Source organism: Zalophus californianus, chromosome 13 (assembly GCF_009762305.2).
Source record: "Zalophus californianus isolate mZalCal1 chromosome 13, mZalCal1.pri.v2, whole genome shotgun sequence".
Taxonomy (NCBI): Eukaryota; Metazoa; Chordata; class Mammalia; order Carnivora; family Otariidae; genus Zalophus; species Zalophus californianus.
Genome location: NC_045607.1, coordinates 55,449,713 through 55,477,670, shown reverse-complemented (window position 1 = coordinate 55,477,670; position 27,958 = coordinate 55,449,713). Strand labels below are relative to the sequence as shown.

At 36.4% G+C, this 27,958-nt stretch overlaps 1 protein-coding gene and 1 pseudogene across 12 annotated transcripts in view; both read right to left on the bottom strand.

Moving 5' to 3' along the window:
- Nucleotides 1-27,958, bottom strand: part of MPDZ (multiple PDZ domain crumbs cell polarity complex component) — a 169,189-nt gene that overhangs the window by 73,748 nt on the left and 67,483 nt on the right. For 7 of the 12 annotated variants that reach the window (XM_035723504.1, XM_035723507.1, XM_035723511.1 and 4 more), the window contains exons 11-21: nt 25,511-25,694; nt 24,426-24,515; nt 22,644-22,753; nt 20,055-20,201; nt 19,017-19,181; nt 17,017-17,202; nt 15,447-15,656; nt 13,628-13,744; nt 11,098-11,265; nt 4,389-4,673; nt 3,999-4,122 (exon numbers count right to left, since the gene is read on the bottom strand). In XM_035723504.1, the coding sequence (XP_035579397.1) occupies nt 3,999-4,122; nt 4,389-4,673; nt 11,098-11,265; nt 13,628-13,744; nt 15,447-15,656; nt 17,017-17,202; nt 19,017-19,181; nt 20,055-20,201; nt 22,644-22,753; nt 24,426-24,515; nt 25,511-25,694 (1,786 nt within the window). The remainder of the gene's footprint in view (nt 1-3,998; nt 4,123-4,388; nt 4,674-11,097; nt 11,266-13,627; nt 13,745-15,446; nt 15,657-17,016; nt 17,203-19,016; nt 19,182-20,054; nt 20,202-22,643; nt 22,754-24,425; nt 24,516-25,510; nt 25,695-27,958) is intronic. The other 5 variants (XM_035723506.1, XM_035723508.1, XM_035723513.1 and 2 more) reach the window with 2 other exon arrangements.
- On the bottom strand, nt 487-3,932 carry LOC113934792 (annotated as a pseudogene).

Here is a 27,958-nt window from a genome sequence, read left to right as displayed (position 1 = left end):
AGGTCCTTTTTTGTGATTCCGTTCACATGCAGTTACTCTAAGTGCCATAAAAATCTGAATATTGAACATCTGTCATTTGAGATCATAGAGAAATGTTCTCTCTTTGGCATACTGAATGCAAACCCCAAAATGCTAGAGAAACCTCACTGGGTTCCAGAAAGTCTAACATCCTGGTACAAAGCCCTGTAAATATTTTGCATACATAAATTATTTCAAATAATGTCAATGAACCAGAGAAATAACACTAAAAGTTACTTATACTTTTGATATTACAATTTAGTTGGTAAACTAATGATGGTATAATGTCACACTTACAAGTAAGTGGTTTAGTCTCACAAAGCAAATGAAAGGGCTTCCTTAGGTTTTACTTTAATTTTAAGAAAAAGCCCCAAATCAATACAGCTTTTATTGCATCTTTAAGATTTCATAAATAAGTCTAAAAATCATCTGGCATCTTGCTGTTTCTATAGCTGGATGACTTAGAACTCATTCATTAGCCTGCTGAACTGTTCCTTTTTTAAAAACATAGATACCATCCAAAAATTTTCTGATATCATTGCTTTTAACTGTTGTGGCTTGCTGAATCAGAGAGGCTGAGTTTGATACAGGTTCAATATCATTTCCTTTAAGAATTAACTCATGTTTCTGGGCTTGAGATACTGAACAAGCAACACCTGGCCTCATCTGAACCCTGCAGATGTATTTTTCACCCAAGACATTTTGGATTTCAACAAGAGAACCATTCTCCTGAATAACAACATCGATGGAGAAGTGACCATTCACAGACCTGATCTTGTACTGGAAGCCCAGTGTAACGCCCTTGGTCGTGTTCTCTACATGACAACAGATTACCACAGGCAGTAGCCCGTTCTGTTCAGTCCCCAACCATTTGTCAACTCAGAGCCTCTTCTTTTGCTTTCCAAGGAGACTGAGCTCTACATGGATGTGACTGATGTCCCTTCGCAGGGTTCCTCTGGGACCCTTCACAATACCAGTGCATCCCTTCAGAGGGAGGTCGACATCTTCTGTGTTGACAATGGTCTTTCACTCTCACAGTAGATGTGGCAAAGAACTCTTACGCTTTAATTTTAAAATCAGAGGTGACTGGGTGGCTCAGCTGGTTAAGCATCTAACTCTTGATTTCAGCTCAGTTCATGATCTCAGAGTCGTGAGATCGAGCCCCGTGTTGGGCTCTGCACTGCACATGGAGCCTGCTTAAGATTCTCTCTCCCCCTCCCGCTCTGTCCCTCCCCCTGCTCACACTCTCTTTAAATAAATAAATAATTTGAAAAATAAAATAAAGGTTTAAATGAATATCTTGATGTAACAGAAAGCAAGGATACTTTACCTTTCACTACTTTTTTTCCCAAGAGCTTAATCATCTTAGTATTTTTTTTATGTCAAAACTCAGGAGTTAAGGTAGAAGCAACCCAAGTGTCCAACAACAAATGAAGGAATAAACAAAAGGAATACTCAGCCTTAAAAAGGGAAATTCTGAAAATATTTTTTTAAAAAGGAAGGAAATTCTGAAACATGCTATGAATGGATGAGCTTTGAAGACATTCTGCTAAGTGAATAAGCTAGTCACAAAGGGACAAATACTGTATGAGTCCACTTACATGAGGTACTTAGGACGGTCAAGATTTCTAGAGACAGAGAGTAGAATGGCTGCCAGGAACTAGGGGACAGGGAGATTATTTATTATTTAATGAGTATAGAGTTTCAACAGGAAAAGATGAAAAAGTACTAGAGATGTTTGGTGGTGATAGTTACACAACAATGTGAATGGACTTACTGTCACAGAAATGTACACTTAAAAATATTTAAAATGGTCAATTGTATGTATCTTAGACCACACTGAAGAATGATGTAGCCTAACATACTAAAAGAACAAACAAAAACCCATTTGGCTGTCTCAAGAGACGAAGAAAAATATTTGACAAAATTCAACATTCTCTCAGCAAACTAAAAATAGGCAAGCAATCCAAAGGGTCGGTTTGTAAAATCAGGTATGGTCAAACCATGACTGTTAACTGAGTCTCCCAACTGCTTCCAAAATACTTCCCCAGTCTAAGCCAGAATCATCTTAAAACCCAGTCTGACCCTGTCCCTCTTCTGCCCTCAGCAACCGCGGCCTACAGGAACCTCCGGCGGGAGGGTGCCAGGACAGAAGCCCGGTGTCCCGCACATGAGCCCCTCCAGCAACTGCATCCCACCTACCATTCCATTAGCCTCAAGTCTCACTCGCCCACTGTAACACCTCACTTCATCCACACCACACAAAGTTCAGCAGTGCTTCACATGTCTGCCTCGGCACTAGCAGCTTCCAATTTTTCCCAATTATGTGATAAAAATCTCCTTGAAATCTTTCTAAACTCCTCCACACTCAGAGTAAGGATCCGCTATTCCCTCCTTTACACCCTCCATGTTCTTGCTATCAATGTCTAGCAGAGCATGTACAGTATTTTAATGCATTTAGGATTTGATATGTCAATTTGCTTACTCTCTTAAACTCATGATCCTTGAGGAAAGTAGTTAAATCATGGTGTCTATGCATAGTGACTAGAATATAGAAAACAATAAATGTTCAATAGTTGAATAAATAAATACATTAGAATAGGGATTTTCACCTGGGCTTTGCAAAATCTCTGCCTTGTAAGGTCAAAAAAAAAATGGGTTCCATGGCCAATTAAATGTAAGAAATGCTGAATTCTATAACTTGTTAGACATCCACAATGCACATACCAAAGATACTGAGAAGTAATACAAACAGAAACCTGTCTCAAGTGTATTACATTCCCAACTTCTAAACTTGTAGCCCATTTATAACTTCCATTAACATCCTACAGAACTAGTATTCAAAGTAACATGCTTTCAGAAACACTTTACTAACAGATGAAATATTTCTGACATGTTTAGATATCTATGATATCTGTCTCACAATTAACAAATTACAGAAAGTTCTATAGTTTAAACGTAATATGTAAGAAATAGTAAAGTAAAAATTCTCTGCTATAATTCTCCATTTAGCTGCTGTTAGTAGTACCCAGCTGCCACCAAATGGAACAAAATTTAGAAGGAGAGAGAGACTGGAATTCTACTCACCAAGTAAGCACTGTTAGACTTCACTGCCAAGTCTCATATTTAGCAAGGAAACAAGACTCTGCCATAAGATATCAAGGCAAAGGGCATTGCTTGGTTACATGAGACAAGGAACAAGATCTCTGATGTAGAGCTAAACAGTGTCTTGGGCTGCGACTGGGCATCCTGAGCAACTAAGTTACGATCCTATTTATCAGCACCAAGCTCTAGGGAGAGAGCTGAGTCATGAACGCAAAAGAACAAATGTGCTCTGCCTCCATATAGTTTTAGCTATTGTAATTAGGATTTTATTTCTACGGGAAATCGTCTTTGCCCAATTCAGTAGGTTTTGTGATTATTAACCAGCCTCAACCCCTTTATGGGTAAAAGAGGACATAAAAATCCTGCCACCTGGAAAGAAATATTGAATAACTTGCATTTATAGTTTGGTGGTAGCACACCTGGCTGTCTTTTTAGTCTTTATTTCACTGAATGAGAGAAATTAAATTCAAACTGACTTATGCATAACTGGTAACATTCAAAGAAACTAATAATTTACTTTTTCAAAGAATTCTAAATTCCAAATTGCTGACTTTTCATTTTCTAAGAATTCCTTTTCTGATTTGCTGTTTCATACACAAACAATTCATATATCTTTTACTTGAATGTGAATGAGGCTCATGAATACTTTTAAATAATTAAGAGAGTGAGGATTTAAGCTAGTCTGAAGTAAACAAACCTGTTAACCATTTCAGGAAAAATAAAGAGTACCTAAAAAGAGAAACCAGAAAAACTACAGGAACATTTATAACATCTATTTTACTGCCTACAGCCAACGATGCTGAAACCATGCTCAAGACTTTGTCTCTGGCAAGGGAGGTGAGAGGGAAGATACGTGTGCAAAGGAAGGCACTTACCTAGGCTGGAGTTGCCTTTTGCTATAGTAAGAGTCCTCTCAAACGATTCTTTGGATAGGTTTTGGAGCATGACGCACTCCGCAGTTGAGGTCAGGGAGCTCTGCTGAATTAAGAACTCGGCCCCCTGACGGAAAATAAATAAATAAATAAATAACTCACATGGATAGGAAAACAAGACTTTGGAGTATGATTTCAACATCACCCATGTTCTCTAATTGGTTGTGCCTTCTTCAGCAGGAAGCTATAACCAAAATAAGTTCATAGGTTGGATTCTGAAAATCTCAACATCAAGAGAGCACTTGCTCCAAATGCAGAGATCAGCCAGAATACTCCAACGTGTCACTGTTTCCAACCTCATCATCATATACAATACATATCTTAAAATCTTACCTTTCCAGTTGAATCAGGTAGCATGGGAGAAGTAAGTTCTGCACTTGGTATCATTTCATTTGGTAGGTGAGATTCAGCCCATGTTCTTGTGTTTTCACATTTGTATGGCTGTTCAATAGCATTTGCAGGGGTATAATCATTTACAGTAAAGCCAGAGGCAGGTCCCATGCTCAAGTCTACTGAAGATGGACTCTCATTCTGTCTTTGCAGGAGATTCTGGGTGTATAGTTCCTCCAAGGACAGGCGCAGATCAAGTACCGGATCTGAAGAATTTTCAATAACATCCTGATGATTAAAGAACAAACAATAAAAAATCACAGCCAGAGTTAATCAATATATTTTGCAAGACCATTTCTTAATGAATAACTAGTGGAAAACAAAACACAATGTAATTTTCATTACTCAAGAAGTATTAGCAAACATACAAATTCTTCTCTTAGCTGACATTCTGCATATCTATTTTTATAAATGCTTTTGTATACCTTTCCTGCAGATCACGTATGTCATGTTCAAGTGAGTTATACTTGTACTATATACTGTACATGAGATCATTTAGATAGAATATTATGTTCTACTCACAAGTAAAATTATAGTTCAATCCACATAGGAAAGCAAGTAACGTCTACTTTCAAATCTTAAAGAGTAATTCATTTTCAATCAGTATGAAGTTCCTACGTAAGATCAAGAACGTAAAGAGAATATTGATTCTGATTTACAAAAATCTCCAAGGAAAAATTATTTTGATACGCATTTCTAGGTATTTAAGGAGAACAGAAAGCTATGTAATTCAAATTATTATAGGGAAAACTTTCATAAATATTCTGCAAGATAAACAAAGGGAATACTAAGAAGGTGTATAATAAGATGTAGGCTCTAATCTAGGCTCTCTTACATCGTAACAGAACCTCTCTTGACTTCATATTTAATCTCTAAAATTCCCTGAAACTCTAAAATTCTAGTTCGACATATATGTATGCATCTATTTACAAAAGATATATTCTATCACTTATGTGCTTTGGGCAAGCAGTTGCTCCATCAACTGCTACTGAATAAACATGTTTGCCCTACAATTTTCTTATAAATATTTTTAAAGTACGAAAGTAGCATAGGAATACATTATCATCAGAAAAGATTCAAGCCATGCAGGTATATATATATGTGTGTATTTATAGAGTATAACATGAAAGCTCTCCCTATGGGTCCTACTTCCTTTTTCTCCCGGTAGAAAGAGCTGGAATCAGCTGAATGTGTCTGTCAGAATTTTTTATTCATTTGCATACTAAATAAGTACAAGTACCAAGACACAATCACACATACATGCAGTTAAAAAATTTTTTAAACTAACTGAAACCATTAAGTAGAATGTTTTTACTTTCTTTTTTGAGGTATCTTTATATCTAGACATGAGAGATTTCCGTGTCAGTAAATAAACGTCAACCTCCATCTTCTTATGACCACAAAACTACTCCTAAGTCTGAAGGGCCCTGGAGTGCAGACTCTGGAGTGCACGTTCAGACGCTCACTATACCACTAGCATCCTCTGTGCCTTGGTCCCTTCATCTGTTAATTGGGGAAAATAAAAATAATTCAGGACTATTGGGAGGACAGAGAGTGAATACCACAAAGTACTAAATAACACATCTGGCTTAACAGAAAATGCCCAATAACTGTAAGCCATTACTGTTATTTTTATTACACATTTTTGTGCACGTGAGAAAATTTATTTAGTATAAACTAAAATTGTGGGCCAAATAATACGGACACTTAAAATATTGGTACATATGTCTTCCAATTTTCTCTCACAAAAATTTGGGACTACCTGTGAACTAATCTTGCCAACCATAAATTCGTTTGGTAATTTGATCTGAAAGAAATATATTCTAATAAATATAAACCTTAGCATTTACTATGCATGTCCCTGACAATTAATGAGGACCTGCCATTTATATATCTCCTGTCAACATTCTCTTCATATATTATATCCAACTTTTCATCAGGGGGTTTCCACTTGTTCCTGTCATTGATATATTCTGTAGGTAAAGTTTGTAATATATACCACAAGTATTTCCCCAGCCTGTTACTTACCTTTTCAGTTTGTACATGTTATATAGATATATTTGCAGAAATTAAATTATTTATGTAATCAAGAATTCTTTATGTAACTCTTTATGGAATTCTTTACATAATCAAATTTGTCAAAATTTTCTGTGCTACAGAGTTTCAAAAGTTGCTTAACAAATCCTTCCATACAAAGAAAATGAAATGCTTTCTAGTATTTTTCTTCTGTTTTATAAATGCTTTCTTTTCAGATTCAGTTCTAATCCTTCTAGAATTTATTTCAGGGTGTGGTGTGAGATATGGATCTCTTTCTATTTTTTCTAAAAGGGTAATCAATTTTTCCAACAGAGTTAATTACATTCCTCTTATCAGCATAAGTTATCTCTCTGGAATTATCAAATATTCCTGGTACAAAGAATTGAGGCAAGTGTGAATATCGTACAAGCCAGGAACATCTTTAGACTCTTCAGGAACAACAATAGGAAACCATCATCCTCCACATTGCTGGAACGTAGACACTAACCTGTTGGCCCATTTACCCAAATTTGATGACTTCTTTGTTCTAATGAAAAACAACAATGCACTTACTACAGAATTAGCTTCTGTATTACTAAATTAATTATAATATTTAGCAGTATATCATCTTCCCCAGGCCTCAAATAAAGATAACAATTAAAACTGCTTTTCATCACAAAAGGAGGTCAAGCCGCCCTTGTTAGCTAGGGTTTACTATAAATCGTGTGACAGAAATTTCCATGCATTATTCATAAAGGAGTTAACACAGACACATAGAAAAGAAAGAGCTAATCAACACAGCAGACAACATACACCTACTTCAGAAACGTTTCTGGTTGCTGAACAACCAACTGAGTTTTATTTTTAAAAGTCTTATGGATCTAAAAGAAAAGCAGTTCTTCCCCTGTAAGATGTTCGAAAAGAACTCTATAATTTCCCAGTACAACTTGGTACCTAAACTGAAGTCTTACAAAAATCCACATCAACACGTGCCCCTACTTGATATATATATTTTTTAAAGATTTTATTTATTTATTTGACAGAGAGCGCAAGAGAAGGAACACAAGCATGGGGAGTGGGAGAGGGAGAGGGAGAAGCAGGCTTCCTGCTGAGCAGGGAGCCCGATGCAGGGCTCGATCCCTGGACCCTGGGATCATGACCCAAGCCGAAGGCAGCCACTTAACCGACTGAGCCACCCAGGCGCCCCTCTGCCACTCTTTCCGAGATAAGGTATAGTACTTCCTCTGTTGTCTGTGTACCGACCCTACTGAGCAAAAAAGGGACTTCTTTTATACTTTGAGAGCTTGCAGTTTTGTCACCAAGACTTCCACAATCACTCTCATCATCTTGACTAGAATGATTTCATTAGTTTTTGATACTAACCGTTTCTCCAAAGAAAGAAACAAGCAAACATTTTAAGCATGGGTGTGAAGGCAGCAATATTGATGCTACAGAATGACAGTAAGTAGAGATCTTTAGGAACAGATAGATTTTCTTTTTTTTAATCACGGAATCCACTGGCTATGTTTTGTGTGCAAGGTAGGAGGAGGGGCTTCTAGCTTGACAAACACGGAGTTCAACTTGCGCTAGAATCAGTAGCATTTCCTAGTGGACCAATATGAGGAATGAAGGACATGCACCAAACTGGTAGTCATTTCATCCCTGGAGCGACAGTGAGTGTGGATATACAACGGAGGGTGGGGGTTGAGAGTGTGGATAAGGGGTAGAAGGGAAGACTCATTACATAAATCATCTTTATTGGGTATATTTAAAAATCCAAAACAGAAAAAAATAAATGAAAGCATCTTCTCCCCAAAACCATGTTGAGCTTTTAAACAGAAGTCTACAAGCGTTTAACTTTGGAAAACAATTATTTCTGCGTTTTGTTGTCTTTAAGGGTGACAAGGAAAGGGGGATAAAAAGAAAAAAATTTTAACCTACAACAATGAGAAGACCCACTGGGTTTTTGCCTTTAAAATTCACATCTCAATGACTTGCCTCTATTAGTCCAAATGCCACAGAAGTAGCTCTACAGTATTTTTCAGATTCTTGAGTAATGGTTATTTTCCTTAAATGATAATTAATCAAATTAAGTGAACACCACTCCTTAAAAAAATCAGAATGGTCTCCCAGATGGGAGAATTTTGGACAAAGGAGTTCCAACATATGCCTAGGAGTCTTTGGTATCTACGCTGCTGTCAGGCCCACACTCTGCTTTTAGGAGTCAGGCCTCCCTCCTATGACGAGTCCCTGCTCTGGGTGATTAGTTCTTAAAACTTCTGGCAGGGTACCTGACCAAGATCAAAGACTTCTCATTAAGGTAACAAGAAAGGTGAAATTACCTGTGCATTTCCAACCACCAAGATTGGAAGTCAAAAACCTAGGAATCACTGAGATCCTCATACTCAATTTTACACTTCTTTAAATCAGTATGGAGGCTTCTGTCTTAAATATCATATAAGATTTTATGTTATCAATTAGAGGGCTCCAAAGTGAGTGCACTCTTAAGAAAAATGGCCAGAAAAAAATGGCCAGTTCTAAATTCCATTAACAAATTGCCATTCTGTCTTTTTAAAATAAATTTAGTGCAAAGAAACAGGAAAATGAATACATCATCTAATTTTTTATTTACACATAATTTTCTGGTAAATATCTTGGTGCTATAAAGACACCACAAAACAAAAACAAAAATAAAAAATGTTGCAGAGATTTACCATGATGCAGAAACAGTCCTACTTTCTAAGAAAACTGAACGCACACAGAGGAGTTTCAGTGTGTTTTAAAACATCCTCATTAATGTCTTCTTTGTTGTTTTGTAGTTTAAATATTTCAGTTGATAGGCCAGCTTGCCAAAATCTGCTTTAACAAAAGAGTAACTGCTTAAGAAAAAAAAAAAAGGAGGCAAATAGACTTCAGTAAGCCAGTATGTTGTGCTGCATACAACCAGCATTTGCCCTGTAAAATACATGCTTCTCAGTATGCAGATTGTGTAATCCCTTTAAGTAACAATTACTAAGTTAAACAATGCAATCTGTCCCACTGGCAAGAAGCAGCGCTCCGCTGTGGATTCGGAGAGTCCATTAGGAGATGAACTCAGCTTCCAGCCCCGAGGCCAGTAAAGCCTGAACACGTTCCAGACAGGACCCAGGCACATAGACAGTCTCAGGTGCGGCGAAAGAGGAGCAGCTGCTCCATTCAAGATTATACCTTGCAAACCAATTCAAGGAGACTTCCCAGCATCATTTGCAAGGATAACAGGTGCACCTTGAACATAAAAGAAAATGCTTGGAAAAGGTTCTGGCCAAAAAATTACTTGTTAATCAGAAAAGGAGGAAAACTGTGCTAGACCTGTGGAAAGTCTATTTTCCATCTTATTCAAAAATGCAGATTTCCTTCCTGCTGAATTTAATTTATATGGAAAATATATATTTCATGTATTTAAGAAAGTTGCTGTCTAGTTGTTTTATCTTGATTTTTAATGTTTATGGTATGTTTCCAACATGGAAGAATAAAGAAATTATATCCATACATGAACTCTTTGCCCAGACGTTAACATTTTGCCATATTTTCTTCAATCTCTCTTTCCTCTTAAAAGGATATAATGTATTACAGTTACAGCCGAATTCCCATGCTTCCTTCTTTCTCAAAGAATAACTTCTTTCCTGAAGTTGAAAAAAGTCATTCCTATACATTTTTAGCTTTTTCAATACACATACTCACACACATACTCCTAAAATACACTGAACTGTTTTGTGTATTTGTATTTCTAGAAAATATAAAAAAAAAAAACTCCAACAAATCAATAGGAAGACAGACAACACAATATAAAAATTGCCAAAAGGTATGAAGAAGTCACTGACACAAGTGAAAACCGAAAGACCAATATGTGAAACAGTGTTCAACCCCACTAAAAAGCAGAACTCCAAATGCAAATAGTAAGATACCATTTCATGCCCAAAAGATTGGGTAGGTTTTAAAATATTACTTACTAAACATTATAAAGTACATCACCAAGAAAATGAAGAAGAGTTGGAGCATTTATGTCAATAATCTATTTCTAAAATATACATGGCACAGATATGTCAAATAGTAACTAAAGTCTTCATTCATACCCAGAAACTTAACCATACTTTGCCATTCACTGTGATTTCTATGTAAAGTATTTTTTGGCATCATTTTATATTAAAACATATGACAGTATTAAATTTATCTTGCTAGTAAATATTGAATTAATACAAGAAATATTTTACTATCCAACTCTGCATGAAAATTGATTTTAAAACCATTAAGAAAATAAAGTTATCCTCATGATTTTTCTAAAGCAGACACAGCTAAATACATAACTTGAGAAATACATTTCATTAAAACTTTTCTATCATATAAATCCTACTCAAAGCCTTGGACCCTTGTCTCTCTCGTTCTGTACAACAGATCCTAGATTTAAATAGTACCTAGTGGTCTAAAAGATGCTCAATCAACATTACCTAAATGGAACTGCACTTTAATCTGATAATGAATCCATGACTGGAAAAACATAATGCCTCTACCATACTACTCCCAACATCCCCCATAAACACTAACCTCTAGAGAATTACACACAAGGCTCTCCCGTAAATAAAATGCAATTCCTTTGTACCTTGGGAGGAGAAGATGGAAGGGAGGGACCATAGTTCAGGCCATCGCTACAAGCACTGCCGTGAAGAGATAAAATAGAGGCTTGAGTGGAGTAGATACTGTCATTATCAGGAGAGTACTGAGACTCCAGTGTCGATTCATCTGCTAAGTCGGCCTCATTTGTGTCCACCTAGGAATCAAAACGATAATATCAGTTGGAAATTCTGGTTACATGTATGACAAGTCTCCACTTGAGACTAAAAAGCATACCGGCGTTCATCCTATTTTCGACATGACCTCTTCACCCTCTTCAACACATCAGAGACTGACCAAGGCAACGGAACAAGGACAGACTGGTGCCACCATCAGTTCCTTATCCCAGCAATAAAAGGACAACGGTAACAATTAACAAAGGGTCTGGGTCCATTCGAAGTTTAAGTGGTTCCATAAATTAAGGAAAATATTTACTTTCTCTACTTCACGTTATTTTTTAAAACCACCTGCGCAACTCCTAGAATTTTATAATAAAATAAGGTCAATGCTTTTCCTATTCAACTAAAATAAACTATTATTCAGCAAGGCAGCTAGGCAATTACCTATTTATAAAGCTCACTAAAACAATATATCTTAAGTTATTTTTTTAAAGCAGACTCCACATCCAGCATGGAGCCCAATAAGGGGCTTCAACTCATGACCCTGAGATCAAGACCTGAGTTGAGATCCAGAGTCAGATGCTTAACTGACTGAGCCACTCAGGCACACCTATTTTAAGTTATCTTAAACTAGATTTTAAAAACCTTTCAAGTTGCAGATTCGGAATTTGCTGGTGATCATCAGAAACCAAAAAGAGTATCTGTGATTAACAGATATACTAACAGACACGGGGCTACTGATGGTTGTGGGGAAGCTATAAAGCTGTAAACTCCTATTCTTGGAAAACTCATATAAAGTAGAACATTTTACTATATATTACCTAAAGCTCCTAATACTATCTTCTGTGGCAGAACCAAGTGAAAGAATCAACTCATGAGGAGCTTAAAGCTCTATTTACAATTCACTCACAGTTATACCTTAGAATAGATAGAACTAACATAAATACTACCCTTCTCTGATATTATCGGCATTTTCTCTCTTGATGGCAAAATCCTATGTGTTCTACTTCTTTGTGATTTCAATTTGTTTTGCCAGGAGAATTATAACATTATACCAGGTCACATTCTTGCAAAAACATGCTAAGAATACAGGTACGCCCCTTCCAAGTGACCCTCTCTCTAATAATGTATTTTAAATACATGTTCAAATTCACTAGTGAATTACTTTGTGGAGGTTTACCCTTCACAAATATTTATCATGTACAACAATCTAGACAGTAAATACTTCACATCGCTATCTAGACAGGTGGCATTAACTAAGCTTTGTGTCATGGATTAATTATATTGTAATGTGATATTATTGTGTTTATTATAATATACACCAAAACTTCCTAAAAGACAATTTCAGGAGCTGGTTAGTTGAAAAATATTAACAAGAAAAACTGATCTCCCAAAAATTAGAGGACTATCAAAATCAAAGAAATAATACATACTCAGTTCTAAAGCAAGATGTGCACAACTGGTTATAAATACATAATGGAGAAAACCATGGGTTTTAAACCTCACTCTCTATTCTGATACACTGAAACAAGGATTTCAAAAGCTGGCCATATCCTTTCTAGTCACACTGGGCATTATTTGCCCAAAAAGAAAGTTAGGCCAGGAACCTGGCTTTAATAGGAGCAATAGAATAGGATGTACAATTTGTTATATTTATGTTGTATAAATGTCACATGTTTACTTGCATCTGGTGTTTAGCTTTATATCTTAATTATTGCTATAGTATTGTCTCTTCTACCAGACAATGAGGTTCTTAGGAGCAAGATGCATGCATTTATTCATCAAAGTGGTCTCCAGTGGGCCACCAATACATTTACTCTAATGAATGATTTTATATAGATCAAGTAAAAATAAAATTTTAATTTAAAATTTTCTAGTAAATCAGTGATGTTTATTACATTTTGTAATTTTAGAACACATGGGTTTTGACTATTTTGGAGGCTTTTGTGTTACTTAATAACCGAACCAATTGATGTGGTTTTCACATTATTTGTATCAAATGGAAAAAATATAGTTTAAGTTACCTCATTAAAAGGTAGCCAAAAACAACTGATTAGCTGAAAACAGCTAAATAATGCCTAGAAATGGCCCAAGTATGAAATCAGAGCAAACGACTGCTTCAACAACTTTTGGTATGATGTAAAGATTAATTCTACTAGTTGCCAGAATGCTTTGCTAACTGAATTTCTTCCCTAAGTCCAACAAATAGTTTTCACACATGTTATGGTTTTTCTTCCTATTTTGAACTATGAGAACCACTAGAAGTTGAAATGAAAATGTTTGGTTTTCCAAAACATTATGAACAAAGAGTATACAGTAAGATTTTAGAATATTTTGAAAAGTAAAAAATAAGACACGTAAGATTTCTGAAAGAAGACTTGATATGTTGTGGCCACTAACCAGAGCCAAGTCAGCCCTGAAGAGGGCTCTGTCAGCCAGCCCTTCCTCCTTGCAGGAGTGTGGCGGGTGGAGAAAGGAATCCTCCTTAGCAGAAACATACCCTTCTTCTGGTGAAAGCTGCAGGGAGAAGGAGGCTCAGTGTTTGAGGATGAGTTTGAGGGAGAAGAGTAAAGAGGGAAGGAAGGAAAGCGGGGCGGGGATAGAAGAAGACATAAGGAGAAGAGAGGGAAAAAATGGGAACGTTTTCAAATGATAACATATGACTTAGACATAGAATGATGAACATGAAATACGATAAATATTCATATTTAATGTTTTTATTTGTTAAGATACAAAAGGACATTCTTCTAATACCAATACATCATCTGTTAGATGAAAATCCCTTCTACATTTTTCATTCTCCTTACAAAAGATCATCAAAATCAACAATTTTTTTATATTATATAATAACCTTCTGGTCAGTTTTATCTGCCAAATATTCTGATTAGATAATGACTTCTTAATATAAAAATAAGTAAGGCACCTTTTAGGTGTTAAGATATAAAAGAAGTTGCAGGGAAAAAAAAATATTAAAAAGGAAGGATCATCTTCTCTCTGTCATCCCTTACTAGAATATCATTTTAAAGAATGTGATTTACTTGATAAGGAATGTCAGAGAACCCTACAGTGGAGTCTCTCAATTGAGCATAGCTTAAAAAACAGCAAAAAAAAAAAAAAAAAAAACCACAAGTCTACATGTACAGAATCTACTTAAATTACATTCCTAATCTATTATATTGCAACCTTAATCACACTGACAGAAAACCTAACATATTTATTCCAATCTCAAATAAAATAGCCTAAAATAGATTGTCTTGCCTACATCACCCTGCATCAGCAACACATGCAGAACTTCTCTCCTTTCCTCTGTTGTCATAAATATATTTCCACAGGTTACCAAAGCTCTTTGTGGAGTACAAAATGAGGCATGAAATATCTAACATTGCAAATGTATTAACAAAGCTTACTATTTGAACAAATTCTTTCATAAAATCAACAAATTGTTATTTGATGTTTATGCAAATGTACCTATGTGTTTGTGTTTTCTTAAGGTATATTTGCCCTTTGCCTTAAAAATATATTTATACATTAAAAAAGTCCCACAAATATTGAGAATGTCTCTAATACTTACTTGGAATTCAGTGATAAGTGCTATGCTGTAATCACTATACCTAATAAACATACTGACATTATGTAGCATGAACTGATTAGTTGTTTTTAATACCACACTAATTAATGACAGGAGGGTGACTGCCTCCCAGGAGAAGAGCCACAAGCTGATGAACCCACTGTGAAAAGTTCAGTTTCTTGCTCTGCAGTAATTAGACAAGAAATGTGTTGAAATCAACAGAATGCAGGACCTTAAACCACACTGACAGAGATTCTACTTTATTCCACTATAATTAAAGATCGCACTGTTAGTTGTGAATGCTATTAATTTCTCTAATACCCTACTATGTTGGTATAGACATTTTAAGGCATATTTCTTTTAAAATATTTGATTCTATATTCATCATGGCCTTATTATCCAATAAAAAAGATCAAAAGCATACTATAAAAGCATAATTTAAAATTATAAATTTATTTCTGAATCTCATTTTCTTTCCTTTATTCTTTTAAAAACTATTATTCAAAATTAAATCTTTACACTCACACAGCCAATAACCATACTAAAAGTCATGATTCACTCATGAGAACACCTTCTGAAGCTAAAAGTAAGCCTAAGAGCCATTTTGTTTACAAACTGAAAAAGAAAAATCGATAAAATCCGAATTCTTACAGGTAACGGTTTAGCAACTCCGATTCTCACAGTTCCTGCTGGCGCACCCTTCAAAGCCTGCACAGCTTCTTCAAGACTGCTGTTTTCCAAGTTAACATCATTGACAAACATGAGTCGATCTCCAGGAAGAAGTCGACCATCCTTTTCGGCAATGCCGCCAGGCACCAAAGAACGAATTACAATCACAGTGCTTGCTGGATCAATGGGATCCTGAAAGAATGGGGAAGGGAAAAAGATAAAAAAAAAAAAAAAAAGAAGGTAGCTCCTTTTTATTGAAAAAATGTTTTTATAGATTGCCCACTGAATTATAATGGATGGGTAATTGTTTCAAGTGCCTCAAAAAAGAATTTTCATGCAACACATCTAAACAAATTATCTAGGTAAAGGCTATCTCCATTTTGAAGAGTTTAGGAAGAGTTCCCCTGAAGGATGGCATCCTTAAGTACCAAGTTGTTCCTGAGTAGACTACTTCAACTGTACAGATCACTATAAAATTATAATTTTAATTTTTGATAAATTGTCCAATCTTACAACTGTCTTCTGAGGCTGGACATCAGATATAGGAATTATTGACAACAGCGTTTGTTTGTTTTTTAAAGATTTCATTTATTTATTTGACAGAGAGAGACTACAAGTCAGGTGGGGGGCAGCAGGGAGAGGGAGAAGTAGACCCCCCGCTGAGCAAGGAGCCTGTTGCGGGGCTCGATCCCAGAACCCCGGGATCATGACCTGAGCCGAAGGCAGATGCTTAACCAACTGAGCGCTACCCAGGTGTCCCCACAACAGCATTTGTTAAATAGGATGTTACTATTGTGGGACATCAGTAGATGTGAGTGTACTAGAAGGTCAGGCCTATCTTTCTGAAATGAAGAAAAACAGAAAGAGTCCACATAGTAGTATGTGATGATGCAGTGTTTTCAGATACACAGCAACCTTAATATTAGAACAAGGCTCCACAATCAAGCCCTATAAAGAACACAGCTCCTGGAAGTCACTGGAGATGGCTCTCTGGTTCAGTCTTAATTAATGAGGAGGCTCTCTCACACATGCATAAGCATTTCCTCAGTTACCCAGCACAGAGTGCAATGCAGGGTAAGGACGCTACACTTGACCAGTTTAAGTTTCTTCATAAATTTAGTCATTAAGTCAAATGACAAGAATCCATTTTCAATTAGAACTCTATAATTCATGACAGACAAAAGAAATAAGTATTTAATACTTTGAGTCTTACCACTGAAATATGAACTATCAATTATGAGCATGGAAATAATAATTTAGACATATTCCCCAAATAACAAAAAAAAACTGTATTTCTATGATATTCCTAAAATGTATTTTGTATGTTCTTCAAATTTTCAAGAGCTGAAATCTAGAAAGAGTTCAATGAACTCAATGTTAAAAGAAACCCTTCATGATAAATAAACCATATAAATTATTATTTTGGAGGATTTGCTAGAAACAAGGAAATGTCTTTCATAACTCTGAAATATCAACTGCTTTTTCTCTTATCTACAATATACCTTGAATATATATCTTTTTAAAAAAATTGTTAAAAATAGGACATATTTACCTGATAATCTAAAATGCTAAAACCAAGTCCTTTGTTTCCTTTCTCCAGTTCAATATGCTGCACATCAACCTCCCACATGGCCAAAGGTCCTTGAACCTCCTCCGCATTCTGAGCTGCCTCGGTCATCGCCAGCACAGGTTCCTCAGTCTCCGAGGACCCAGTGAACTCGCCCAGATCTACATGAGGCTGCGTAACAGACCACACGGTTCTTATTTCAGGGGCACCAGACCAGCAGACACATACCAACACCACAAGGACAGGGAGAGTCCCAGCATCTGTCCAGAACAAACCACTCACAAATAAAAGGAGCAAGAGCTTATCATGAAACTTTTACAGATTAAGGCAGTAATTACTGAAGGTTGTTAAAGAGGCAGAAATACCTAACATGGAACAGGCATTAAAAATGTATGGTTCAAAGGTCTCCTATAAAAATGCACAATGCTTGTATCTCAGCAGCATGACCATGGGTGGCTTTCACCTTTTTTCATCAGTGTCTGAGTCACCTCTGTAGTCAGAAAAAAAAAAAACTGTAAATCTACTTTGATATTAAAGAAAAAATTCTTATGATATATAACAATTCAAGAATGAATGGCTCTATGTAAATGTACTCTCTGCAAAGGTTCTCAAAGGTTGTGACTTGTGCACATGATTATTTCATTAATAAATTAGCATGCACAGTAGCAAGACAAGATTTGAAGTCAGATTAGTCTGGGCTTAAAGACTGTGTCTATGATTTCTTAACTGTGTTGCCTTGAGCAATATTCTTAACCTGAATTTCACAGTTACCCATTTGATAGAACTGTTAAGAATTAAATGAGATAACATTTATAAAGCACTCAGCACAGAAATAGGAATACAAAATGTTGGCTTCTTTCAGCAAAAATAAAGTGAATCTACGTTAACTCAGTTTTCTTCATCTGTATGAACATACCAATTTCAGAAAGACATGTTTTTGATGATGAAATTCTAGTTTATATACTATCTTTGCTGTTAATTATTACACATCCTAGGACCATGGATACAAATCTGTCCACCTGCTTTATTGTAATAATCCCATGTAGAACACATAAAAAATGTGTATGGACATGTATGGTGACAGAGTGAGTTCTATGCAATTTGGAATTAAGTCTCTTATTTAACCTACTCCACTCATATGAATATTACATTCTTCAAAGCTTTCAAAATTCTTCTACTGTACTGATTCTTGCAGTATAATGTAAGTCAAGTTCTAGCATCATGTCTCATTATACCTTAAATGAGATTTGACTAGATCGCAAATTATGTAAAGTCCAAATCTTAACTTTAGATATCTATTATGAGTCCTCAGAAAAGCTGATGAGCTCTATTTCTTGACATTTTGATTTGATGAAAAAGAATAAGCAAACAGGAAAATAGGAGGTCTGAATGTCACAGAATATTATCTGACATGCAGTATTATGACCTCAAATTGTTCACATTTAAAAAGTACAAAAATATGCAAGTAAGATTAAAATCACAGAGAGGATATGTCCATCCATATGTTAGCTATTTACAGAGCAATAACCGTGTGCCAGGCATTAGGTATCTTTTGTTTACCACATTTGTACTACATACTATTTACATCAGTTTTCTCTTCTATAAATGGGCACATTATGAGTATATTTTTCATAGGGGATACTATAAATAAATTATACAAGCATAAAGGGTGCCATAATACCTAATATCATTATACAAACTTATTTGAACAACAGAACCACCCTCTGAAGACAGGCACTATGATGTAGATTTTACAGAGGAGAAAAGTGAGATTCAGAAAGATGAAGTGATTTGCCCAAGGTCACAGAGCTAGTTAAGTGCCAAGCCTGACTCAAACTCACATTTGTCTGACTCCAAGGTCTTTCCTACAAGCCACTGATTTTGAGGAAATCAAATGCCAAATGAAAGAAAAAAAAAGACTTAAAAAATTTTAGATGCCATTTAGACTTTCCATTATTTATTCTGGCTAGTCTCAAACCTGATACCTTTTCTGTCAGTTCAATATCACATAAGTCCAGGCTATCCAACCCTGACTGGCTGGTGGGTGGCACGGTTCGTCGACAGCACGCCATTGTCACTTCAATTGGCAGTTCTTTTAAAATATTCACCACATCTTGGTGATTTTCCCCAAGCAAAGTTATGCCATTCACCTGTGCAAAAAGAGAAGTTGCCCAAGAGAGAACATTTCATAACATGAGTACTCTTTTGAAACCAATCTTTTATTAAATAAATATGAATTTTACGATGGTGATTACCATAGTTCTACTGGGCTCAGAACTAGTTACCTACAGTAGTATGATCTAGAACAATGTTAGAGTTGTGTTGGAAATGGGACTTGTAAAGCACTCAGAAAAATCACCATTGTTCACCCGTTTCATGTGCCAGAGTAGTAGTTTGGAAAGGGAGAAGTAATAAAAAAAAATACCCAGGGGTGAAGGGAAAAGGAACAGATTATTCTACAAATTGACATTTTATATCACTAAGTGAAAAAATCAAAATGGAAAACAGTACATATTCTATGCCAGTATGCTTTTAAAAGTGGGGGAAAGAATATATCCAAATTTTCCTAGTTCTTCCTTAAACATATCGGGAAGACTGCAGAGTACCAAATGTAACGGTAGTTACTTAATGAAGGGTGATGAAAACTGGCTGGATTAGCACAAGAAAGAGACTGTTCAGGGTCTCTCTATGTTCTTTGTGATTCTGAAATATGTGAAAGTGATACCTGGTCTAAAAATTGAATAACTGTTTTAAATTTTTTAAAAGAAAGTTTTTATAGTTCTCTGGACTAAAACAAACAAAAAACACCCAGCATGGAATTAGGTCTAAAAATCCATGTACAGACAGATTTGAAATTTCTACTTTTGGTGGATTTTTACTTGCATCTCTCTCTCAAGTACCCTTTGGAGAGGAAATTTAAAAGAAGAACTTACTTATTATGCATATTACTATTACACATTAAGCCTCCTGCAGCCTTTTCAGAATTTTATTTAAGGGGATGGAGGAATGGCATAGCTCCTTACTTCCAACAGCTCATCTCCACTGAAAAGCTTCCCACTGTGTCCAACAGGACCTTCTGGTAGAACAGACCGGATAAAATGATGCCCCACTGTTGCTTCCAGACTTATCCCCAACCCACTGTTCTCACTGAACTTGCTCACATGGGCCACCTGAAAGGAAAAAATCATCATGAATCTAGTATTTTTTTCATTTGTTTTTTTTTCCTCATGCATATATTTTATGTTCACCCCTCAAAAAGTCAACTTTCTCACAAAAGCTTCAAAAATGTTATTGTGGAGCTGCAAAGCTTTGGAGCTTTGCCTCTGAAAGAGTACTGATTATCTATCAGTTTCATGAGCCAACACAAATGCAGAGGAAGGAGCCAGGTGCCAGGACCTGAGATACTGTGCAGTGCAGCACCTACAGAAACTAGTAACAAGGGGCGCCTGTGTGGCTCAGTCGGTTAAGCGTCTGCCTTCAGCTCAGGCCATGATCCTGGAGTCCCAGGATCGAGTCCCCCACATCGGGCTCCCTGCTCAGCGGGGAGTCTGCTTCTCCCTCTGACCCTCCCCCCTCTCATGCTCTCTGTCTCATTCTTTCTTTCTCAAATAAGAAAACCTTAAAAAAAAAAGAAAAGAAACTAGTAACAAATGGAGGGTAATCTAAATGGCCACAGATGAAATCAAATGCCTGCGTTCGAACAACAGTATAGAAAAGACACACACTTAGCACTTCACTTATGTGCAAGGGACTGGGCTAACCCCATTTTGTAGTTTATCTCCTGCTTCTCATAAATCATTCCAACGTCTATCCTTGTTTCCCAAATTAGGAAAATGAAGTTCAAAGAGGCTATCTTACCCAGAGTCACATAGCTATACAAGAACTTTGAAACTTATGCAGTCTGAATCTAGAGCCCACACTCCTGATCCTATGCTGGTATCAACGGACAACACTGGTCATTAAAAGTAAACCAGAGCTTCAAATAGGAGAATGAACTTATTTCCTGTTACATTAAATAATGAAGAATGTTAGGAAATCACCCATTTTCACAAAGAATCCAATAACTGTATTAAAATCAGAAGGAATACTAAAGATGATCTACTTCATCCCTTGTATTTTATAGTTCAGGAAACTAAGGGATAGAGGAACTGAGAAAAACAGTATTTAATTAAAAAAGATATCTTTCAAATCTTGCTAATATGTGCAGGGTTATTATCAGAAGCTACATCATCCAATTTTGAAATCTGTGGATGAAATTCTTCTCACTCCCTAAAACCCAATGTAAATATCGCTTCATCTGAGCAGCCCTCCAAGTCCCTCCCTGATAATGTCCATCAATCCTTCCTTCTACTATACCACTCCTCTTATGACTATATTTAGGCTATATAGCTACATAGCAAACAATTTAAAATCAAATCTATCTTACTTTTGTTTGATGAAGGCCAATAAGCAGCTTGGTTCTTACCTATAGCACATTTTGCCCTTGACAGATTACTGGGAGTGCCACCGAGAGACAACGTGCACAAAGGACAACCAAAAGTTCATGGTCCTGGGTCTCACCTCTATGACAAAGGGGCTCGTTGAACAGTTCCCTTCACTATTCCATTACCACCACAGAAGTGCAGTCTCAGGGATATGTCCCAGCATATTAACCCTACCCCATAAGAGGAATCCCCCAGCCTACTTTTCATGCTAAATTAACTACAGTTAAGCTGGACCTTATTGTATTCTTCCCTGACTTGATTAAAATGGTAAAAACAGCTGTACTTACTACTTATTTGACTGTTAACCATCTTGAGTGTTTTAAAAAAAAAAAGATCATATCACAAAGATTAAATGAAACACTAAGAATACTGCTTGGCACAAAGTGCTCAATAAATGCTAGTTATTACATGACATCTGTTCTTTGATCTCTCCTAATCTAGAGTTGTTTGAATATTATAGGCAGTATGAAAAACTCTACTTAACCTAGTGTTTTATTTTTCCTTTTGAAATCCCTAAAATTTGCTGGTATACATCTCAAGATTGATAATTTACATTACCTTTCTTAAGTCTCTTTTTAGGATAGCAGGTCATGATTGCTATATAAGGTATGCAAACTATTAATAAACATAAAACATTCACTACGGAATAAATGGTATGAAAAGATGCAGAATTAAACTCCTTAAGCAAAATAAATATGTAAGGATAGAGTGGGAAAAAAATCCTCTTAGAATTTTATATATAAGATCATGATGATTTTTATTTTATCTTTAAGTATATTCTGTCACTCTATTCTGGTTTTTTCCATAAATTCCAGACTCAAGAATCAAAAAAAAAAAAAAAAACCCATTCCTTTTGTCTAGATAATACAAATGACTGCTCAAAATATTAAAATATTGATGAATTACGAGTCCTAAAATTTCATTCCATTTATTTCAGTTCCTTTGTTACTATCCAACTTTCTCCAACCTGAATTTTTAAATACCTCAATCATTTAGGTCTTCAAAAAAAGTCCTGGGCATTTGCTACTTCTCTAGCCCTCTTTAGGAAAATCATCTTTATTTTTGTCATGAACTTCCTGCTCAACCACAGTTACAAGTTAGGAAGTTAGGGAGGCTGAGCTAACCTACCACTATTTCATAATTAATCCCCATAATCCTTTGCCACTTTGTCAGCAGGGCAGCTTCCTGTTGTTGTGCATCTTCTATGTCTTCCATCTCTGCTGACAATAACGGATATCCTGAAATAGTCAACACAATTAAGTCAGTGACAAACAACAAAAACCTCCATATTTTTACATTCTATTCCAGAGGCACTGTGATCAGAACTTGTCTGTTGTAGCAAGCTGACTTTTCACCCAGTATATGAGTTACTCTTATTTCTCTACACATTTTTTATATTAGAGTATAATTGACAAACAATATCCTATTAGTTTCAGGTATATATCATAGTGGTTCGATATTTCCATACATTATGAAATGATCCCCATAACTCTAGTTACAATCTGTCACCATACAAAGTTATTACAATATTATTGACTGTATTCCCTATGTGTACAATGCATCCCCATAACTTATTTATTTTGTAACTGAAGTTTGTACATCTTAATCCCTGTCACCTACTTTGCCTGTTCCCAAACCTCCCCACTCTGGTTACCAACAGTTGTTTCCTGTATCTATGAGTCTGTTTAATTTCTTTTGTTTGTTTGTTGTCTGAGGACCAGCACTAGGGTAGATGCATTAGAATCATTTAGAAGCTTTTCCTTAGTTTGTTTAAAAAAGAATTGGGGACTTCTGATTCTAAGTCTAGAGCATCTCCCCACCCCGACCCTCCCATATGCACATTCACCAAAGCAAAGACATGATCTGGGCTTTCGAGGTGATTCCCCCACACCCATCCCTACTTACTGTATAAAGTTTCATGCTCTAAAACCTTTGTATTCTTTCCCACTACTCCTGATACTCACTTTAGCCTAAATAATTTCTTCACCTACTAGTGTAAAAATGGCAGAATGCAATTAACACATATGAATCTTACATATCACACTCGCAGGGTATTACTGCAAACACAAATAGTCCTTTAAAATAATAAAAATAAATAAAAATTTTCAACAGAAAAAAAAACATTAATAATGAAGTAGATACTTTAAAGAACCACAAAGCATCAATATAACTATTTAGTGAAGGATAGCACACAAATGAAAGGAGATCAGTCTTAGACTCTGTTCAGTGGATTTAAGTTACTAAAGCACCTAAGAAATGTGACAAGTAAGGAAAGCACACAGCTCCCAGCCTAAAGATGGCAGTAATATTCTGGCATAATTATATAGTAAAACAATACTGCTCTAAAAAATGTTTAAACAGCTTGATGGAGTCTAGGTTTATACTGAAAGAAACCTCAGAAAGGTTTAATAATTTCTCCATACAATTCCTTCCCAAACCAACTTCCCAATATTAAGATTTCAAATTTTTGAAAAATTGACAAGAAAAAGCCTCCCAAAACTGGACAGTTTCATTCCTAAGAGCTTATGCTTTATGACTATGAAAAGATTCTCATGTTTATTTTAAAAACACTTGATAATTTTATTATTGCTTGCTCAATAAGATATGGGCATGTTGGCTGTACCGAAGGAAGGGGATTGACATAAAACCTTGTACATAACTGATTGATTCCTAAAGGGTTTTAAAAATTTGTAAGAAAGAAAAATGTATAGCTAGAAAATACGCCAGGTGTAAATGAACTATTTTACTCGACTAGAGAAATTAATCCCATCTATATATAAGGACTGAAAAGTATCTTTTTCTTTTTTGATAGTTTGTTTTTTAGTAATTTATATCCACAGAGGCTTAATCATATTTACAAAAATTATTTCTCTAAAAAACAAACAAACAAACAATAAAGAACATAATAACCTGGCTCCAGGTGTTTACCTTCTTCTTCAATTGGTAATATGCTGGTGTTTCTACTCAAAGATGAAGAATCTTCATCTTTTTCATAATTTTCTTAAAGATAAGAATATTTTAGTAGTTACATTTATAATATAATCAAGCACATGAAATTTTTCAAATCCCACTTTATTTATCTGAACCCCAAGATGAATATTCTTTGTAGGTAAACTTTTCAATAACCACTTGTACTTAAAAGGGAAATTCTCCTGTTAACATGACAAAGAATAAATTTCTTGGAGCACCTGGGTGGCTCAGTCAGTTAAGTGTCCAACTCTTGATTTCAGCTCAGGTCATGATCTCAGGGTCGTGAGACGGAGCCCCATGTCAAGCTCCGTGCTGAGTTTGGAGACTGCTTAAGATTCTCTCTTGCTCCCTCTCTCTTTCTCCCTCCCCCACTCACTCTGTCTTCCACTCTCTCTCTCTAAAAAGAAAGAATAAATTTCTCGTGTGATTTGCCCCCCTGTCTCCTACTGCTGTAATAAACAGTATATGGCATAAATACCAGAATGGTCAATAGTTTGAGAAATGACACAGCATTTTCAACCAAAAGCCTGACTTCTACCAACAAACTCTTACATCAGTCAGCTACTGGGGGATTTCACTAATTTTCAGAGATATTCATGTACCAACAGCTTATGAATGACATTTCTAAATGTGTTATTAAAGTAGATTCCTTCAAGGAAGGCTGGACATTTAGGCACATGAGGCTTGCAGATCTAGCCCGGGCAGAACAGGTCCTCCCTAAAGAGGAAAACATGGCAATGGCACCCAAAAGTAAGGCAGAGCTGGAAAGGTAAATGCACGTTTCTGACTCTGAAATGGTGCCTGAATCAACAGGAAAGAAAGAAATCTGTTTTATTCGGAAGCGCATTCTGCAGTGAATGGACACATCGCTAGTTCTGGTTAGTCCCAACCTCACCAAATTTCCTTTTTATTTGGCTCATAATGAACAGTGAAGACTAAATACCATTCTTTAAGTATTTTCAGAATTAGAAAAATATCTAAGTGATGTAAGGGTCTAACTGAAAACCAGTTTCACCTGGCATTACCTTTGCTTCCGCTGGCATTCACAGGAGACGGAACTGCGTCCTTTGTGACATCCTCCCTTGACGTGAGCTCAGCCTCCTGCTTCGCTCCTCTTCTCATTAGTGTCAGGTGCACAGTTGGTCCTGTGTGTCGCAACACCTCTACTGCTTGTTGATTGGTAAAACCCTGAAGGTTTGTGCCATCTACCTGTGATCAGAGCAAGACGTGTTAAAAAATAAAGGAGTATTTGTACTACCAATTCACCAAAAGCATGTTTACTGCTTGTTAGTGGGAAATGAAGAGGAGTGAGTACTCCCCTAATTGGAGAATGAACTAAAACCTGTTTGGGGACCAGTAATAACTTAGATGCACTAGAATTAGAATTACCCAGGTGAGTTTTATTTTTTACAGATGATGGTGTCTCACTTCTAGATATTATGAACCAATAGTTCTGGGGTGGGAATATTCTTTTATATTCCTCAGGTGATCCTGATACACAGTCAAGTCTGGAAGCCAGTACTATGCAGGATATAAAAGTGTAGAAGACAGTGACAAAGGCGGTCTCTGAGAGTGCTGATGTATTACATAACATACTTATCCTGGCTTAAAAAAAAGAAAGATGACAAAACTACCTTCCTCTTTATTTCTTTGCCTCTTCAGAAAATACACGTGACTTGCCCTTTTCCTAGTTCACAAAGGATAAAATATTTGAAGATGCCCCTGTGATCTTTCCAAACTACAGATATGATCATATTGTCCCAAGACTGCCTTCCACAGGACACTCCTTAAGCCAACTTTCCATACCATGAGCACAGCTTAGAAAGACCTGTGTCAACCGTCCCCAGCTCCACCACCAATCTCTTCTAGCATGGTGCTGCCTATCCCTGCGCCCCCCAGCCCCCGAGGGCTCATCTCCACTCCCACCCTGCAATGTTCCCCTCAGCCAGGAGGGCTCCGTGGGTTTTGCTCCCCCCAGTCTAGATTCTCTGGACTCCCTCCAACCCATGCTCTTTCTCATCCATCCACCCAGAAAACACCTGTGCTTGCTTTAGATCTCAGTGTAGTACTTTCATAACTGAACTATCCTAAGGTCTCTGACTATAGTCAAAGCCCCCTTTACCATTTCTCCTTCTCAGCATTTATCATAATTTTAATATTATATTTTCTGTCATTATTAGTTTTGTGACTGCATGCTCCAAGAGGACAGGTTCTGATGTCACCAAAAATACTGTCGTCTGTACAATAGATATTCACCCCAAATGGGAATACAGAGCCTTCAATCCATATGTCAAGGATTTATTTGTAAAGCAAATTACCTTTTGGAAGGAATAAATGCAGATTATAGCACGTTATTTTAAATTTAAACCTCAAAGACAAAAATTAATATAGGATAAATGAACATGTTATTTACTATCAGATAGTAAAGGAAATAAGAAAAAACTCATAAAAATCTCAACTTTAAGGTTCCATAAACACTCTTAAAATTCACAGTACAAGTTTTTATCTCCAACAGATTTTTATTGTTCAACTCTTTAAAAATCCAATTTAATTTTATTATGTTATGTTATCACCATACATTACATCATTAGTTTTTGATGTAGTGTTCCATGATTCATTGTTTGCATATAACACCCAGTGCTCCATGCAGAACGTGCCCTCTTTAATACCCATCACCAGGCTAATCCATCCCCCAACCCCCACCCCTCTAGAACCCTCAGTTTGTTTCTCAGACACCATAGTCTCTCATGGTTCCTCTCCCCCTCCGATTGCCCCCCTTCATTTCTCCCTTCCTACTATCTTTTTTTTTTTTAACATATAATGTATTATTTGTTTCACAGGTACAGGTCTGTGATTCAACAGTCTTACACAATTCACAGTGCTCACCATAGCACATACCCTCCCCAATGTCCATCACCCAGCCACCCCATCCTTCCCACCCCCCACCACTCCAGCAACACTCAGTTTGTTTCCTGAGATTAAGAATTCCTCATATCAGTGAGATCATATGATACGTGTCTTTCTCTGATTGACTTATTTTGCTCAGCATAAAACCCTCCAGTTCCATCCACGTCATTGCAAATGGCAAGATTTCATTCCTTTTGATGGCTGCATAATATTCTACTGTATATCTATACCACATCTTCTTTATCCATTCATCTGTCAACGGACATCTTGGCTCTTTCCATAGTTTGGCTATTGTGGACATTGCTGCTATAAACATCGGGGTGCACGTACCCCTTCGGTTCACTACATTTGTATCTTTGGGGTAAATACCCAGTAGTGCAATTGCTGGATTGAATGGTAGCTCTGTTTTCAACTTTTTGAGGAACCTCCATACTGTTTCTTGAGTGGCTGCAAACAGCTTGCATTCCCACCAACAGTGTAGGAGGGTTCCCCTTTCTCTGCAACCCCGCCAACATCTGTCGTTTCCTGACTTGTTAATTTTAGCCATTCTGACTGGTGTGAGGTGG